The sequence below is a fragment of the Vanessa atalanta genome, chromosome 18 (assembly GCF_905147765.1).
Source record: "Vanessa atalanta chromosome 18, ilVanAtal1.2, whole genome shotgun sequence".
NCBI classification, from domain to species: domain Eukaryota; kingdom Metazoa; phylum Arthropoda; class Insecta; order Lepidoptera; family Nymphalidae; genus Vanessa; species Vanessa atalanta.
In genome coordinates, this window is record NC_061888.1 from 10,013,773 (window position 1) to 10,031,317 (window position 17,545).

A 17,545-nucleotide genomic window follows, 5' to 3' on the forward strand; every position below is an offset into this window, starting at 1 on the left:
TAGATGAATTAAACTTCCATGTTCTTGAATAACTCAATTTATTGACTCGCATACAATATTCATATGTAAATCATTTGTACAAAACATCAGCGCGATTTAAAAGACAAGTAATTCCATCTATACAATTTTATGAGAAATAAAACTAATTGACATAAATGACACAAAATAGTTTAGACAGCTGGAGCTTATTGTTAATACTAAAATAAACTAAATATCTTACAATTATGTTGCCATCAACAAAAGTAAAGCTAATCATTTTGTAAATACTTAAAAGTATTACAGACTAAGCAAACATTTTTATCAATTATCAACAAACAAATAAAGACAGTGATCTTGTGTAGGTCAGATAGGGTATTTGGTATTTTGATAGTCTCATTCGTTTAGCGGCTAATAAGGGTGTAGCTCACGGGGTGGTAAGCAGGCCTGTTTTAATCCAGAATACAGGGGTGCAAAAAAGCTGGGCGCCGCCCCTTAAGGCTGCCCCTGTATTATATTCTAATCATAGGGATTATATTCTAATCTTGGACTATCAGTGAGACTTCTCAGAAGATAAAAATATTTTTGGCGTTACAGAAGATTCCTAGAAACCAAAACTGCCGGTTTGACAATAAGCCAGTGTAGTTTACTGCCTAAAAGCCAAATAATGGGATATTAAATTTAAAGTCATTGAAATATTTCTTCGGTCCCCCATGCACAAGGGCGTTTGTGATACTCTGTGACAGATAACTTTTTTTTTTTTTCATTTGACTCATGTCTTTTTAAGGAAATCATATCAGTATCAGACGAATAAGTTATAGGAAAAAAATAAGACGTCAATGTACACTAATTTAAAATAAACATCAAATGTAATAAAAAGTACGAGTGATTAAAATATTAATTATAACATTTTCTCAACGATAGTGCTCATGATAAAACGTCTGTCGTTATTCAAACAATCATTATTATCATTTGAATTTAGTGGCATGCCAAATATTATCTAAGCTTTTATTTGTCATTTTATTGTTACATAATGCTTATATTCTGTCTGCGATATCACTAAGTTATGATAAAAAATTTTAAAAATATATATTCATCATTCCTTTTCATTTATTGAAATTTGTAATAATGATCCATATTAATATTTTGTTAAATTCTTGCAAATAAAATGTATGTATTAAAGGAAATGGTTTCTTTATTTAAAAATAAAAAAAGTTACCGTCGCTTTCCTCTTCAATGTTTTTTTTTACTGGTTAACATTATGAAAGTAGGTATATAATACGCCTTTTCCATTATACTTTTTAAAAAAATATGTATTTTAATATTTATGCAAAGCGAAGCGTAAGGGCGAGAGCTAGTAACTTACGATTTACGAACACATTTATTATCAGATGTGACACCTATAGGTACTGGATATTAAAAAATTTAGAGTGTTAAAAAACTTAGTACTAAAACATTACACCTCATTTCCTATAAGTATCATTGCGCTGTAATATGTCTTCCTTTCCATTGACGATATCCATTTATAGATTAATATCTTTAGCTCCATCGGAGTTTGGTCTTTCTTGTACCGAAGAACTACCGAATAGTATCTTTTAGGGTTTCATTTGAAGTATAATGTTTAATAACATGCTGGGTTTTCATCGATCCATATTGTGTGGTCCGATAAAACAGTTAGCTACATTCATGATAAAAAAATGACAACTATCGTGAGCCCTATCTTTAGAAATGATATAACTCCATTATAACTCCTATCTATTAATTGTCCGGGTGTTATGTGATAACATTTAACATAGATAAATGTAGCTTCTGCAAATGTCGGTAATCTTTACATACAAGATCATGACATTATGTAACTTTGTAATCGATTAATAATGACATCTATTAATACAGACTTTCCGTTACAGATTTTACTAATGTTGTATCCCTCAAAAAACGAAGTAATGTAAAAAATGCACAAATTTAACAATCAGCTAAGCTTTTGTAATGTTATATGGTATAATGTTATATGCCAGCTAAATATATATAATCTATGTTAGATAGATATACATATTCAGTTAAGCCAAAAATGTTACTTAAGTCTAGTGTACCTAAGCAATTGATAATCATTTGTAATAAAAAAAAACTATAGGAAGTTTTGGCGGGCTTAAAAAAAACATTGAATTAGAGATTTAACAGGTTTTTCTAACGGATCACAAAGATAAATATATTTCATAAATTGATGACATTACTAATAAGTGTGATTTTTTTAATAATTTCCATGTGAGGTACTGGTTTAGTGGATATTTATCACGATGATAAGAAATATTAACGCATTGGAATGAGCTACGCATGACTTGATATCAGTCTACACGGAAACAGATTAGAGATACTTTTTTTTTATTATACGGCTACTTTGAATTTTAAAGCAAAGATCTCAAACTGTAATTTATATTATAATCGAACAACAAGTTCTACGATAATGGTTTATAAGTGAATTATTCATCTTTGAAATTCCAAATAGCATTAATCAATGGTTTTTTTTAAATTAATCGGAATCATCGTGTCATCCTTATTAAATAGTGTTGCGGTTAAAATACTGAACCATTTACCCAATTAAGCGACATATTTCCTTTGTATAGAGAATACCGCTAGCATTTTTCTTTATTGGCACTAAGTGGTCAGTCTTTCCTGTATGATTCGGCAGTATGAACGTAATGTTCACTCTGACCTCTTTCTCATAGTAGGGTTAATTCCCACGAACTTATTTACTTTTATTTGTTTAAATATAGCTCGTTTTTAAAGCGAAATAAGGTCCACAATACTGAGACAGTTTCAATTGTGATATGAATCACTACGCTGATAACGTTGACAATTTCAAGTTCATTCACCATTAATTCGATTATTCGTTGACTACGGACTATAGATACATAGTCTGTAAGAATGTATTTACAGTCTAGCTTGCACCTAAGGCTTCCACACATTGAATTCAATTTATATAACATAAGTAAGCGTATAAAAAATTAAAGTACTTGATATTATATATTTCTGTATTTATACGAAATTAGGAAAATATTTATTGTCAATCAAAGCAAATAAAAATATATATATATTTTTAATTTAATTTGGTTTTAAATATGAATTCCTAGCATAGCTATAGTCTATTCCATGAAGTATCTATATACATAGGTATATGTATTTATCGAAGTATGAATTAAGATAAACAAACCTTAGATTTATGTATTTAATGCAGTTTGCTAATAACTCAGCTATATTTTTACTTATCATACAACACTATAACACTTATATCCACTTTAATTTTACTTTCAAAATTACGGTTGAAATATGATAAAAATGCCATTTTTTCGCAAATCCATAGTGAATGTCATAGATTAATCAGGCTCTCGGCCAATAAAATTGCGTCAATTTACTGTCAAATTTTGTTTATTTGTCTTATCTCTTCTTATGGTTGCGATAGAGTATAATTTACACATTGAACTCTTTTTATGACATATAAACTTATACAGTTTTAACAAAAAATCATTTACCTCAATTTTTTCTTCAAATTTAAATAAATCAAACGAAGTATACACACCCAAACAAAAAAATAATTTTCTAAATCTGTTCATAAATATGACGAAGAATGAGGTAACAGACATTAAAGAAAAATAAAAACGAATTGATAACCTCCCCCTTATTTTGAAATCGGTTAAAAACTAATTTAAACGTGATTATTTTGTTTCAGGTACAAAAAAATATGGCCAGTAAAGAAATGGAAGCCCTAGAAAAAAGCGAAAAGATCAAAGACAATGAAACGTCTGATATGGCCGGAAGTACCGTCAAATTACAGCGGGAACTAGGATTATTTTCTGCGGTTAATTTAATTCTTGGAGTTATGATCGGATCTGGTATATTTGTGTCACCAGCAACAGCTTTAGAACATTCCGGTTCTGTTGCTTTATGTCTGATAGTATGGACTGTTTCTGGAATTATATCTTTATTAGGTGGGTGTAGGTAAGATACCTATCCTTTTAATATTTACATAACCGAAATTTTATGGTTTTTTATCTTTCTTTAATTTTTAAAATGCTCACGTATCACTTATAATAATAATTAACAAGCTTTTTTTAATTGTAGGAGCATTATCATTTGCGGAATTAGGTACAGTTCTTGGAAAATCTGGTGCAGAATATTCATATTTTCAAGAAGCATTTGGAAAATCTCATAAATATTGGGGGCCTTTGCCTTCATTTATATGTGCCTGGATTTATGTAGTAATATTAAGACCTGCAGAAGTAGCTATTATCGTGATGACTTTTGCTGAATACGCCTTTCAACCCTTCACAACTGAGTTACAATCCGATTACAAAGCAACGGCCATCAAACTGGGATCTTTGGCAGCTTTATGTGAGTTATTAATTTAAAAGTGTTTTTTACATGTTCTCAATTTTTGTGCGAGTGTTTGTTTTCGATTATGACGTTCAGCACAGCTTTCTCGATTAATAATAATAATAATAATAAAGCCCTTTTTATTCCTTAACATACATAGAAAAGTAAGAAAAATACATAAAAAATATACATAACATTACCTCTGTTAAGGCCCCTAGCGGGTATAGGCCTCCTCCAACAGTTTCCAGGTTTTCCTTGCCTGTGCTTTCTTCATCCAGTCTATTCCAGCAATTTTTTTAATTTCATCTACCCATCTTTCTTTAGGGCGCCCTCTGGCTCTCATGCCACTAGGACCGGACCAGCTTGTGACCAATTTTGTCCACCTTCCGTCAGTCGATCTTGCTAGGTGACCAGCCCATTTCCATTTTAGTCGTTTCATATGCTGGAGAGCATCTATCACTTTCGTTTTTTTGCGTATCTCTTCTGATTTCTGTTTATCCTTCAATCTTACATTTAGAATACTCCTTTCCATCGCACGCTGGGTCTTCTGTATTCTGTCCCTTGCATAGTTATTGTATATCCAAGTTTGTGATCCGTATGTCATGCAGGGAAGCAGACAGCCATCCATAATTTTCTTTTTCAGTTTCAAGGGTAGTTTTGATTTCATTATTTCTTTTAAACTCCAGAACTTAGTCCATGTCTTGTTTATTCTTCTATCAATTTCGTCCTTGTGTCTGAAATTACTGAATGAAATGTTTTTCCCCAAATATATATAGCTGTTTACATATTCTAGACTCTGTGAAATATTGGCTAATATAGGTGTTTGGATTGAGTTGGTCATTACTTTAGTTTTGGATGTGTTTAATTGTAATCCTATACTGTTACTTATTTCACATAGATCTGTTATCATTTCTTCTAATTGCTTAGCTGATTTTGAGAAGAGAATTATATCATCAGCAAATCTAAGGTTATTAAGGTATTCCCCATTGATGTTAATACCTTTTTGTTTCCAGTCCAGGTCTTTCATAATGTGTTGTAGAACTGCTATAAATATTGTAGGTGATAGCGGGTCACCTTGTTTCACACCTCTACGTATATTGATTATAGGCCCCAATCTGTCTAGCTTTACACGGCTTACGCTTTTGCTGTAGATGTCTTTTAGGATGTTTATATAAGTTATGGGAACCTCTTGCTGTTCTAGGGCTTGCCATAAGCTGTCGTGCGATATGGAGTCAAAGGCTTTTGCATAGTCAATAAAAGCTAAGTATAAGGGTTGTTGGCGTTCTTGATGTTTTTCAATTACTTGTTCTAGAGTATGGATATGATCGATTGTACAAAAACCTTTTCGGAATCCTGCCTGTTCCACGGGTTGGTATTTCTCTATCTCTGTCTCTATTCTCTTATTTAAACAGGATGCGAATAATTTATACATAGTTGGGAGTAAGCTTATAGGGCGGTAATTACAAATATCTGATGCGTCGCCCTTTTTATAAAGGAGTATTATTCTTGACTCCACCCATTTCGCAGGTACTATTTGCTCTTGGAGGATTTTATTAAAAAGATTTGAAAGAGGTCTAGCTAATAAATATTTTCCGGATTTGAGAGCTTCGTTGGGGATATTATCATGTCCAGGACTTCTTTGTTGTTTAAGCCTGTCTATGTGTCTTATAATTTCCAAGTCATCGAAGGGTTTGACTAGTGATGTTGTTGTATTTTCTATTTGTTTTTGGTATGTATTGGTTTTGTCGTTATATTTTTTGTAGCTATACAGATCTTTATAGTAATCTGAGGCAGTATTAACAATATCTATCCTTGTTTGCGTAAGTTTTTGAGGGTCTTTTAATTTTATTTTTGGAATCCACGTTTTACTATTATTCAGTCGTTTAAAAGCTCTCTTTTGACTTCCAAAATTTAATAAGTTCGATTCTATTATTTTCATTCTATAGGATTCATAGTCTTTTTTTAGTTTTTTGTTTGTAGTTTTGTAAAGACTCGAGAGTTTTTGCTTTTCTTCTCTGCTTTTCGGATGCTTACGTTGTAATTCGTTTCGTTTTTTTATCATATCCTTTGTTTCTGCTGATATTATATTTCTTCTTTCTTGTTTAGTATTTGTGTTTTTTATGCTTTGCGTTATGGCTGACTCTATTTTATTATAGTATGAAGTCACATCGTCATTTTCACACCAAGTTGTTTTGTGTAATTCAGTTTTTAATAAATTTACATAATTATTAATAATCTCTTCTCCCTGTAGTAAAATTCGATGACTTCCGAATTTTGCTCTGCTTAACTTCTGTATTCCTAAGTTAAGTGTGCCACGTACTAATTTATGATCGCTCGTGAATAGGTCATTGTTTAATGTTTCTATATTTGAAAATTTTTTTGGTTTATTACTGAGAATATAGTCTATTTGGTTTTTTGTATTGCCATCTGGACTAGTCCAAGTCCATAATTGTTTTTGCTTTTTCTTGAATAATGTATTTATTACGGTAAGTTTGTTTTCCAGTGCGTATTGTAGAAACCGGTCACCTCTTTGATTTCCATTGCCATAACAATATGGTCCCATTATTAAGTTTTCGTTTTGCTTTCTTTGTCCAATTTTTGCATTTAGGTCCCCCATTGTAATTATTAATCCGTTAGCGAACTTATGAGCTGTTTGCAATTGGTCGTAAAAGGATTTAATTTCATCTTCATTTGCATCCTTTGTTGGTGCATATACTTGTATTAATGATAATTTTGTTGTTTCAAATTGAAGGTTTAGTATACATACTCTTTCTGATATTCCGATGTAGTTCTGGATATAAGACTTATATTTCTTTTTAATCAAGAAACCAACACCGTGTAGGCCTTTTGTTTCTCCTGTATAGCAAAATATATTTTCATCAAATTCTATGATGTGGTTTCCAATTTTTCTAACTTCTGCTAATCCAATAATATCATATTTGATTTTGTTTATGGAATGTTGAAGTAATATCATTCTTTGTGGTGATGAGAGTGATCTCACATTATATGTGCATATATATAGTTGTTGTAATATTGGAGGGTTATAGTCTTTAACTCCCACGGAGACAAACCGTATTGGGAGATTGAGAGGGGCCTTTTGTGACTGCTATTCTGTTTCATAGTGCTCAATACTTTCTTCTTGCTTGTTCCTTTCAGAATTGTATACAAGTTTTGGTTTTTGTAGGAGATAATTTTTCATTGTTGTTGTTCTACTTTTTTTAGCAGTTTTATTTTTCTTCCCTGGACTATTTATGCTATTTTGTAACATTATTTCGGGAGACTCAGACAAAATCCTTTTGTTACTGTGGTTCTGCATTGAATTCTTGTTTTTATCACCTGACAAGACAATGAGCTTATCATATTTTATAAAAACTGTGTTACCTGCTTCTTTTTCCTTTCGCAATTGGGCCTGTAATTCTCTGCGTTTGTTCAAAACCTCCAGTGGGTAGTCCTGTTTTATATAATATGGCGAGTTTTTTAGGAATTTTTGATTTTGCTGGATTTTTATTTTGCATCCCATCGTGCTAAACGTAACAATAACAGGTCTGATTTTTTCGCCTTTTTTCCCAATTCTTCTGACAGCCTCGATACAATTTTCATATTGAAAACCAAAATAGTTTTTTATTATGCCTATTATTATATCTTCCAGGTCGTGGTACGATTTTTCGCGTTCTTCCACTCCAAAAACTACCAGATTTTTGCGTCTTGTGTATCTTTCAAAATTCTTGATTAATAAAGTATGCTCCTCCAGTTTCTTTTCTAAGTGTTGATTTTTAATTTCCAGGTTTTTAAACTTAACATTTATGTTATTGTTAATAGTAGTTTTTATATCCTCCTTCATTTCGCGCATTTCTATTTTTTGTTGTTTCATTTCTTTCTGCATGTTTTCCAATATGATTTTTAATTCATCCATGTTTACAGTATATTGGTAAATAATTTGTTAAATTGCAATAATATAATAAACTAAAAAAAAAAAAGTCTACATGTATTGTCGGTCGCTGGCCGGGATCGATCTTGCTTTGGTCGATTGGACGCAGTCTTTGAGAACCACTACGCCAATTAAACGATTACTCTAGTGGTGAAGTTTAAGAACTGTATCTACTAGATTAAGTGTATTTTTAATTGTGTTGGTAGTTTATTTATTATTATGTTTAGACCATCTTCACTTTTATAAAACACTTATTTTTTTTATTTTTAAAAAAATTTATAGTTAGTTACTTTATAGTTTTTCACTTTTCACTTTCACTAATTTTTTGTTCCATATTATAATATTGTCTTCAATAATATTGTAGCGAAGTGATTTTTAAAGTATTTCGTCACTAATATTCGAACTTCATTTTTCAGCTTTTTATTATTTATTTTTCAAGTGTTTCGTTTAGATAACTTTACCGCGGATGAATTAATAGTAGAACTGCAGTTTTAACACAACAACAATTACTAATTCTGATTTTTAATTATTAAAAAAGATTTTTTTTTGTCGGATCGACAGCTATCGTGTTGTTTGCAGCGCCCTCTCACAAAGTCACTTTACGGATTAGTTTACGGTTAATCAATTACAGAACGCAGCAAGCACTAGTGTCAACTGTCAGTGAAGTGACACTTGTACAATAAACTTTAAACGCCAGTGTTAGCAACAACGTTTTTCGTTATAATTTGAAATCACTATAATATAGAAAGAACTTGCGATTGAGTGAAAAGTATCTTTAATTATAAAAAACCAAATACAATATCGCTTTACTCGTTTATAATGAGTTATTTTGTCCGCTAAGTAAAAGTTCAAAAGTTTAATTGCTATCATGTCCAGTAAATTAAATGCGGAAACCAAAGAAAATTTATCGTGTGAAATCAAACGATTGCAAGAAAGATGTCTCGACATTTGTAATATTATAGAAAACTCTCCCTTCGACGCAACAATATCCGTAAATAATGTAGGAGAAAAAGCTCTTAGCTATATAGAAGGCTTACGAGCGGAGATACAAAATTCAACGACACACATACCGATTGACGAAAATTTAATAGTAACACAATTTCTTGCTGAAATGAAAGAAAAGACTGAACAAGTTAAGGAATTTACTGCATTCACAAGAGGAACCATTCTTGACATTGATAATGAGATACAAAGGTATGTTATTTACTTTTTATTTTTTAATTGATCCTTATATACTTTGCTTATGAAATAAAAGCTTTTAATCAAAACCATACAAAACTTTTAATTTATAGTCAGATACTATAAATTCACCTTGCATTTTCAAATGTTGTATCGTTTACATGTTTATCTATAAACAATATAATCAATATCGGAATCCTTATGAATATATAATTCAATTCAGGTTAAATGATTTGACAAATACAGCAAAAGAAGCACTATCACGACCAAGAATAGTACAGCGTGAAGTCAGGCCAGAACACTTACAAAAAGCTAAAGAAACATTCCACATTTTGAAAACAGAACTTCATGGACTCATCCAATCATTGTTCCCGAACGCAAGTGATTCTATAGTTGAAGTTATGGGAGTAAGATATTACTTTTCTTTAAAAAAAAAATTTAATTGACTCTGTGCTAAGTCTTAGTGGAAGCACATCTATTTAGGAACCTCTCACTCATATATGCCAAGCAGCACTACTTTGTTTTGTTGTGTTTTGGTTTGAAGGGTGAGTCGGCCAGTGTAACGAAGATAAGAAGCATATTAGTGATTCATAGGATGGCTTATATTTCTGTTTTTGATTGACTATCAAATGCCCATTTGCCAGTGTACCTTTCTACATCAGTTGTTCAGTTCATTACTTTTGTTATTTGAATGCAGATCATAAACTATGGAGGTTGAACTGTAGTTTCTGTCAGTTACACAACACCAATATAATGTTCATTTATTAGAATTATGTAAATATACATCAATGACATTTAAATAAGTATTAAATATACATTGTTTTAAATCCTCTGATTATTTTAATTAGTTAAAGAACTTATTTTTTACAGCAATTGATGCAGGAAAAGCTTAACGAAGAATCCAGTGGCTATGTTCAAATTACTCAAGAGAACTACAGGATTATAGAACTTTTAAAAGATATGAACATTGTGACAAGTAACCCTTATAATAATATGGAAGTAAAAATTGCCTATTGAATTCATATCACTTAAATATATACTAATAATTGTAAGACTTTGTATACAATAATTATCAAAAATTTTGTGTTTTTTTTTTATGTTTTTCATTGTATAATTTTGTATTAATAAATAATACTGACCAACAGTTTTTTTTTTTAATTCAACAGACCAACGCAATTTTTTATAATGACCTATGTTGTTTTATGCAAACACATTATTTTTTAATTAATATCATTAAAACTGGTAATATTTGTATCAGCAAAACAATTATTCAAATTCAATTATATTCTTTTTATAATTGTAAAAATAATATATTTTTAATAGTAGTGATTTTAACATTGTAACAAATAGGTAAATACAATATCATAAAACATCTCAATTATATTGTAAAAATTTTAGGTGAATGTAAGGGGTAATCTCTGGAATTAAAAAAACCATTCTAAATATTTTTGAGGTGCATATACTTTTTAGTGGTATTTCGAAATAGTCTAGTCATACTGAATAGTTTCATCATTACTCATTAACAACCTTATAATTTACTTGCATTGTTATTTTAATGGTAATGCAATTTGTTAAACTTCATAGTTATTAGTGGTGGTCTGAATTTAAATATTATAACAAAAGAGCATTTTTATTTGTGTAATGTATCTACACTTATGAAAGTAGAGATATTAAATTATTAGTGGTTAATATATTACTATTTTTGTTTCAGTTGTTATGACATATATCAATATAACAAGTGTGAAACTATTTGTAAAGGTACAGAATATATTTGGGGTGTGCAAAGTATTTGCTTGCCTTATTGTAATAGGCGGAGGACTATATGAAATTATTAAAGGTTTGTTATTAAAATATCATATATTTAGAATATTCATGTGTTTCCTAACATATCTTGTGTTTATCATAAAGTAGAAAGATTTGAATTAAGCTATATTTAAAAAAAAATAGTTCCATTTACTATATATGAGTCATTATATGCACTTATAATAATTACATTTCAATGAATTGTAATATTTTCTAGAAGTCGCATTATGTTTATATATATTTTTATATTACAGGCAACACTGAAAACTTGAACAAAGGTTTTGAGGGTAGTACAAAGAGTCCAGGCGGTATAGCTCTCGCGTTGTATTCAGGATTATGGGCGTATGATGGTTGGAACAGCGTAACTGTGGTTACAGAAGAAATTATTAACCCAGGCGTGTAAGTTAGATATTTCAAAACATGTCTTATAATAATTTCAAAGTCATAAACTTGACGGCTATTAAATAATCGAAGGTAATAATAAAATTACTGTATACCACTAACACGAGACAAATCAAATATCGTCTAATATGTTTTTTGGAGGCAAAGACGATTTTTACTAGTTACAAATATTTAAAACATTAAACGCGAAAGAGGTTTCGCCTACGTTGTTTCTTGACTTTTTTCTGAGAAAAATTTCGTTCATCAAGATTCAACAAAGTTTATAGAAATCAACTTAAGAATTAACATATGTCTAATATAATCCATCCAATGATTTAGGAGAATTGAATTGCCATGGTTGCCAACTTTTGTTTATAAAAATATTTATTTTCCTCAGAAACGTTCCCCTGAGTATATCCATCGCCGTACCACTTATTACTGGTCTGTACGTCTTTATGAATGTGGCGTATATGTCTGTGCTGTCTTACGCTGAAATGGTATCTGTGCCCGCTGTAGCTGTAGCGTTTGGAACCCGAGTTCTCGGTCCTGCCAGTTTTCTCATACCACTTGGTGTTGCCATAGCGACATTTGGTTGTGCTATGAGCGTCCAATTTGGTGTTACCAGGTAAGGTACTCAAATAGAAAATAATCTGTTTATAAAGGAGTTACCAAATTATATTAAATGGATATTTTGACTTTGGTTTTTCAATTTGTTAAAAGAATATTGTTGAAAATGGAAATATAAATAAGATTCTACTAAATTAATGTTTCTTTTTAGAGTATGTTACACAGCTGCGCGTGGGGGTCATATGCTGGAAGTATTCTCATACGTTAATATGAAGCGATTGACACCAGCACCAGCTGTTGCATTCCAGGTTACCATCCATTTTAGTCTGACATTTACCTCATAAATAATAAATTTGGCTTAGAGTAAAACTTTTAAAAGTATTTCGCTTTTAGCAATATTAAAAATAGCTATCATTTGGATTGAATACAACATAACAAAACAATAATAAATAATAATTCTAAGCAAAGAGCAAAAATGGCTTTCCTTAACATTTTATGTTTTTTGTTTCAGGCTATTCTTACCTCAATATTTATTATGGTTGGCAACATTAAAACCCTTATCGACTTTGCTAGTTGGTTCCTTTGGTTTTTCTATGGATTAGCGATGGTCGCATTACTAGTGTTGAGAAAGACGCAGGCAGATAAGCCCAGACCATACAGAGTGCCAACAATTGTGCCTTGTTTCGTGTTGGTAGTGGCAATATTCCTGTCAGTGTTGCCTATCGTCCATGATCCTTCAATTAAATATTTAATGGCTATTGGCTTTATAGTCATCGGTGTAATAGTCTACACTATATTTGTCTATTACAAGAAAACACCTACAGCTTTATTAAGTAAGTAAAAATAAGTATATACTTGGTTAATTAAAAATGTATGTATTTTTTTAATAATATACAATAGAAAATATTTAATTATGTATGTTATGTTCGTCATATGTCAAATAAAGTAGTGTAACAGCCTGAAAATGTCCTACTGCTGGACTTCTAAGCTGGACTGCTAAGACTTCTCCTTTTGAGTAGATGACTCAAAACTTATTTCACCATACAGCTCTAATGTGGGTTGATATACTCGCAAGCACGTCTAAATCCAGTTTTCTGGGGGTGCTAAACAGTATTGGACTCCTATGATTGTCAAGTTTTGACCATCGTCATTCGATCTTTTGAGACACCTCACGGCCCAGAAAGTCCATTAAAAATCTTTTTGCGGGATAGAGGAGATCGGTAGCACATTGTTCACACTCGGACGATTGTTATACTTAAGATAATGCTTAAGAGAAACTGGAGCATATTTTGATCCGAGTGGGAGATAAATTTATAAAAAAAATTAAGCTCATGAAAATTCAATAGGCATAACCGAAGACTACAAGGTTAACACGTAAAAAAATTGGTTAAAATTCGAGTATTGTAACTATTGGGACGCCTCGGCACATTCACCAGCACGCATTGTAGGATTAAGAACCAATATCATCAAAAGGAGGCTATTACCCAGTAGTAGAACTACTACCATATATATAACTAGACCCATTTAAATTCTAAAATAATATGTAACAGTAGGTACATTATAGGATACTAACCGCGTGCACGTATTGTACTTTGATAGTACGTACCTCCTATTGTACTTAACGTAAGCACAAAGTTTCAACTAAATCGGATTATTAATATTTCATGAACCCAAAGAATACGTACAAAAATATGCCCATACAATAAAATGCATTTTGTTATTTTTAAAATAAAACTATATATATACTCTTTTGTTTCAGGAAAATTTACATTCCTAACTCAAATACTTTTCGAAAGTGTGCCGCCTAGCAACCACGAAGACTGATTTAAAAGATTACATAGATATTTAAAAACAATATAGTTTATAAGAAACAAAATAAATAATGCAGAAACAAATTAAATAATTATAAATATTATTTTAACTACTGTCTTTTACTTAAACCAAGTCTTACATTAAATTAAGTTTAATATTATTAAAACTGTCTTAATAAAACCATCATAAATTAAAAATCTACTTAATCTATAATGCCATCGTCCTAAAAATAATATTATTAGAAAGTATGTTTTAATTGGCAGATTAAGAAAATGTTTGCAGTAACGACGACATTTATTAGTACTCGCACTTTGACTATATTCATATTGTAATGTAAAGTGTAAGATGTTGTTTTTTACTGGAATTAGATTACATTTCATTTTTGGTAACATATAAAATTCAACGACAAAACTTAAATACTTTGTAACTATTACAATAAAACTCAAAATCTATAAAATCTCAACTTGTCCTTATCTAGACACGCGGTAGCGTGTCAGCCAAGTTCTAGTAACAGAACTGGCGAGCAGCACCGTGTGTAATATTACACGAACCATTTGGAGCCACTTTTGACCTCCTCATAATTCAAAAACTATTTGACATAAATGTGTCAAATTTGGCTCATATATTGAGACTCGCGAGATACATATGTGTTCTAAATTTCATAAACGCATCTCAAATGGTTATTTAGATATTATGGTCTAAAAATCGTCATTTTTATCACTGACTGACCTATAGATCAAAACTATAACCTACTTCCAGGTGAACTAGAAAGTTGAAATTTGGCATGCAGGTAGATAATTAGACCAATATAAAGGAAAAAATCTGAAACTGGTAATTTTTTATCATTTTATTATAATTTTTCATTTTATTGGGTCTAAAGGAACACTTATATACTTAGTTCCTGTAATAACTGTAATAATAAAAAAATGATATGATATGATAGCTATACTCATAAGTAATAAAACGGAAATATTTGGATTTAAAAAACTTAAGGGTGGTATTGAACTTGTTATATATTCACGTGAAGACCTTAAAATCCACATAAAGACCGGCTGTCATAAGTTTTGATTGCTGGTTCTTACATCATTTTTTTTATTTTTTTTTATATTTTTATAACATAATTTATTAACAGGCTTAGAACTTACGAAGGCTATACTATAATTCGTATATGAGAACTAGCCAAGTCAGACCTTAGTCAACAATATATTACCCCAAGTTATAAGAAGAAATGATATTTTATGTAGTTATAAATAAATTTCAGAAAGGACTTTTTAACTTGGCACAAATTTAGATCTCACTTCTTTTGACGTTGAAGACAACAACCAAGGTATATATCATAATATTTAACTTGGCTCTCATTTTTACATTTATGTTTTTGATGGGATAATCTTTAACATTGTTGCAAATGTCACAGTTGACACTTCTGTGTGCACAATATTCTTAAAGCACCTGTTATTATATTTTTTTTTATATCTTCCTTCGACGAAAGAGAAATAATTTTATAGAAAGGGCAAATATTTTTATGTCCAATGACCACAGACCAATATCAACTATGGTACTTTTGTTGGTCTTTCAGGTCTTTGGTCTTTCTATTTTATCATTAAATTAGATTGAATTGGAGTAGAATATTTTAAAAGATAAATGTTAATGACAGATAAATTGCAGTTTAAAGTTACATTCGTCGAATCGCCTCCAAAATCTGTTGCAGTATATTCAAAAACAAATATTACTTCACTTCACTTCACTTATAGCACAACAATGCTACTTTTGGTTCTTTTTCAAAAAAGTTCTAATAGAATGGTTGTACCTGATAATTTTACTTTGAAAAATCGTTTAAAACGATAGTATTCGAAAGTTCATAGTACCCATGTTAAAAGTTATTTAAAAAGATATGTCAAATATAATATTAATAAGCCTGTATTTGGACATACACTGTTAATAAAAGAAAAATTAGTTCAATATCTCAATTTATGGATCGCCTTATTATTGTTGTTTGTCGTACTCGTGTCGTATATTTGGCACAAAAAGACAAATAGATGTAATCCATCGAAGAAATCCTATTATTTTGATCAACAACTGCCCCATCGTAGAGGTGTCAATAGTTAAAAATCTCGGTGTACTATTTGAAGGATCGCTACGTTTTAAGGAGCATGTTCAAGAAAAAATTGCCAAAAGTTATGCCTCCCTTAAGATGATCTACAAATTTAGGCCGTTTTTAAGTATTGCTGTTAAAAGAAGACTGGTGGATTCCTTAGTACTTTCACATCTTGACTATTGCGATGTAGTTTATGGACCTTGTCTGTTAAAACAAACAGAATCTAAGATTCAAAAGGTACAGAATTCTTGTATGAGGTTCTGTTATGATATTCCACGTGGATCCAATATTACTCCAATTTTAAATAGTTATAATATATTAAATATGAAGCACCGTCGTATTCTAAAATTGAATACTATTGTATATAGTCTGAAAAAGAAAAATTATCCACCTTATCTAGCCCGAAAATTGAACTGGCTAAACTCTATGGATTCCGGTAATCATCGACCCTCCCGTATTTTAAATTTAGTTGTACCTCGTCCTTGCTTAGTATCATTTAGAGGTAGTTTCCGTTTTGCAGCATCAAAATGTTGGAACGATATTCCACCTCCGATTAAATTTGCCTCATCTATTTTTACATTTCGGAAACTTTGCAAAAAATGGCTTACTGAATATCAAAAGTCACAGTCAAACTGGCTAAACGCGAGACTACCCACATGATTCCATTACTATACTTACTTTAAAGCAAGCGGGCAATTGTATATTAACGGACAGTTTTTTTGTTTTTTTTTTTTTTGTTACAAAATTTTATATGCTTTATTATATTACATTAATTACAAAATTTTATCTTAGGCAGCTCACTACTAACTTCAAATTTATCACAATATTTTGTTACCCTATATATATTTATTTTCTTCTAAACTTTGTAAGTATAAAATGAGTAGTTTACACTTTGTGTTGGCAGCATTTGTATGTAAGTAGCAAGTAAGTAGGTGCAGACTGAAAAGCAGCTTTAAGCTGAGTCTACGACCTTTTTACCGGCATAGATTAATGTGGTTTTTTTTTCTGTGTTTTTTTTATTTAGTAGTAAGAAATTTGTTAACATCCTCTATGCTTGGCGAATAAACTTCTTTATTATTATTATTATTATTACTCACGTCTCGAAACTAATGAATACGAACTTGATGACCGTTCTCCTAAATTGTCGAGACGGAATGTTTTTGTCAATTGTGCTACTTCTGAAAAAAACTGTGAAAACTATTGTGCGATTGAAATTGATGTAACCCACCTACTTAACAGAAAAATTTTGATTAATAAAAAAATGTTAACATTAAAAAATTGCAATGGGTCCACCATATTAACGGATTGGTGAGTAGTTCTGCGGCATTTGCGGTCAAAAAATTAGATTATTTATATAAATTTAAAAATATTAACTGTTGCTTCTCAATATATATTCTGTAATGTTTTGTACCTTTGTACGGAAAAATATTAATGAT

The 17,545-nt window shown here is 30.6% G+C and overlaps 1 protein-coding gene across 1 annotated transcript in view; it reads left to right on the top strand.

Moving 5' to 3' along the window:
• LOC125070896 (b(0,+)-type amino acid transporter 1-like) overlaps positions 1-14,090 on the top strand; it is a 34,371-nt gene extending 20,281 nt beyond the window's left edge. Inside the window, exons 2-9 of the mRNA XM_047680903.1 lie at positions 3,701-3,959; positions 4,093-4,362; positions 11,163-11,288; positions 11,509-11,653; positions 12,033-12,260; positions 12,414-12,510; positions 12,714-13,035; positions 13,962-14,090. Of these exons, the coding sequence (XP_047536859.1) occupies positions 3,713-3,959; positions 4,093-4,362; positions 11,163-11,288; positions 11,509-11,653; positions 12,033-12,260; positions 12,414-12,510; positions 12,714-13,035; positions 13,962-14,026 (1,500 nt within the window). The 5' untranslated portion in view covers positions 3,701-3,712 and the 3' untranslated portion in view covers positions 14,027-14,090. The remainder of the gene's footprint in view (positions 1-3,700; positions 3,960-4,092; positions 4,363-11,162; positions 11,289-11,508; positions 11,654-12,032; positions 12,261-12,413; positions 12,511-12,713; positions 13,036-13,961) is intronic.
• Positions 14,091-17,545: the final 3,455 nt, after the last annotated feature.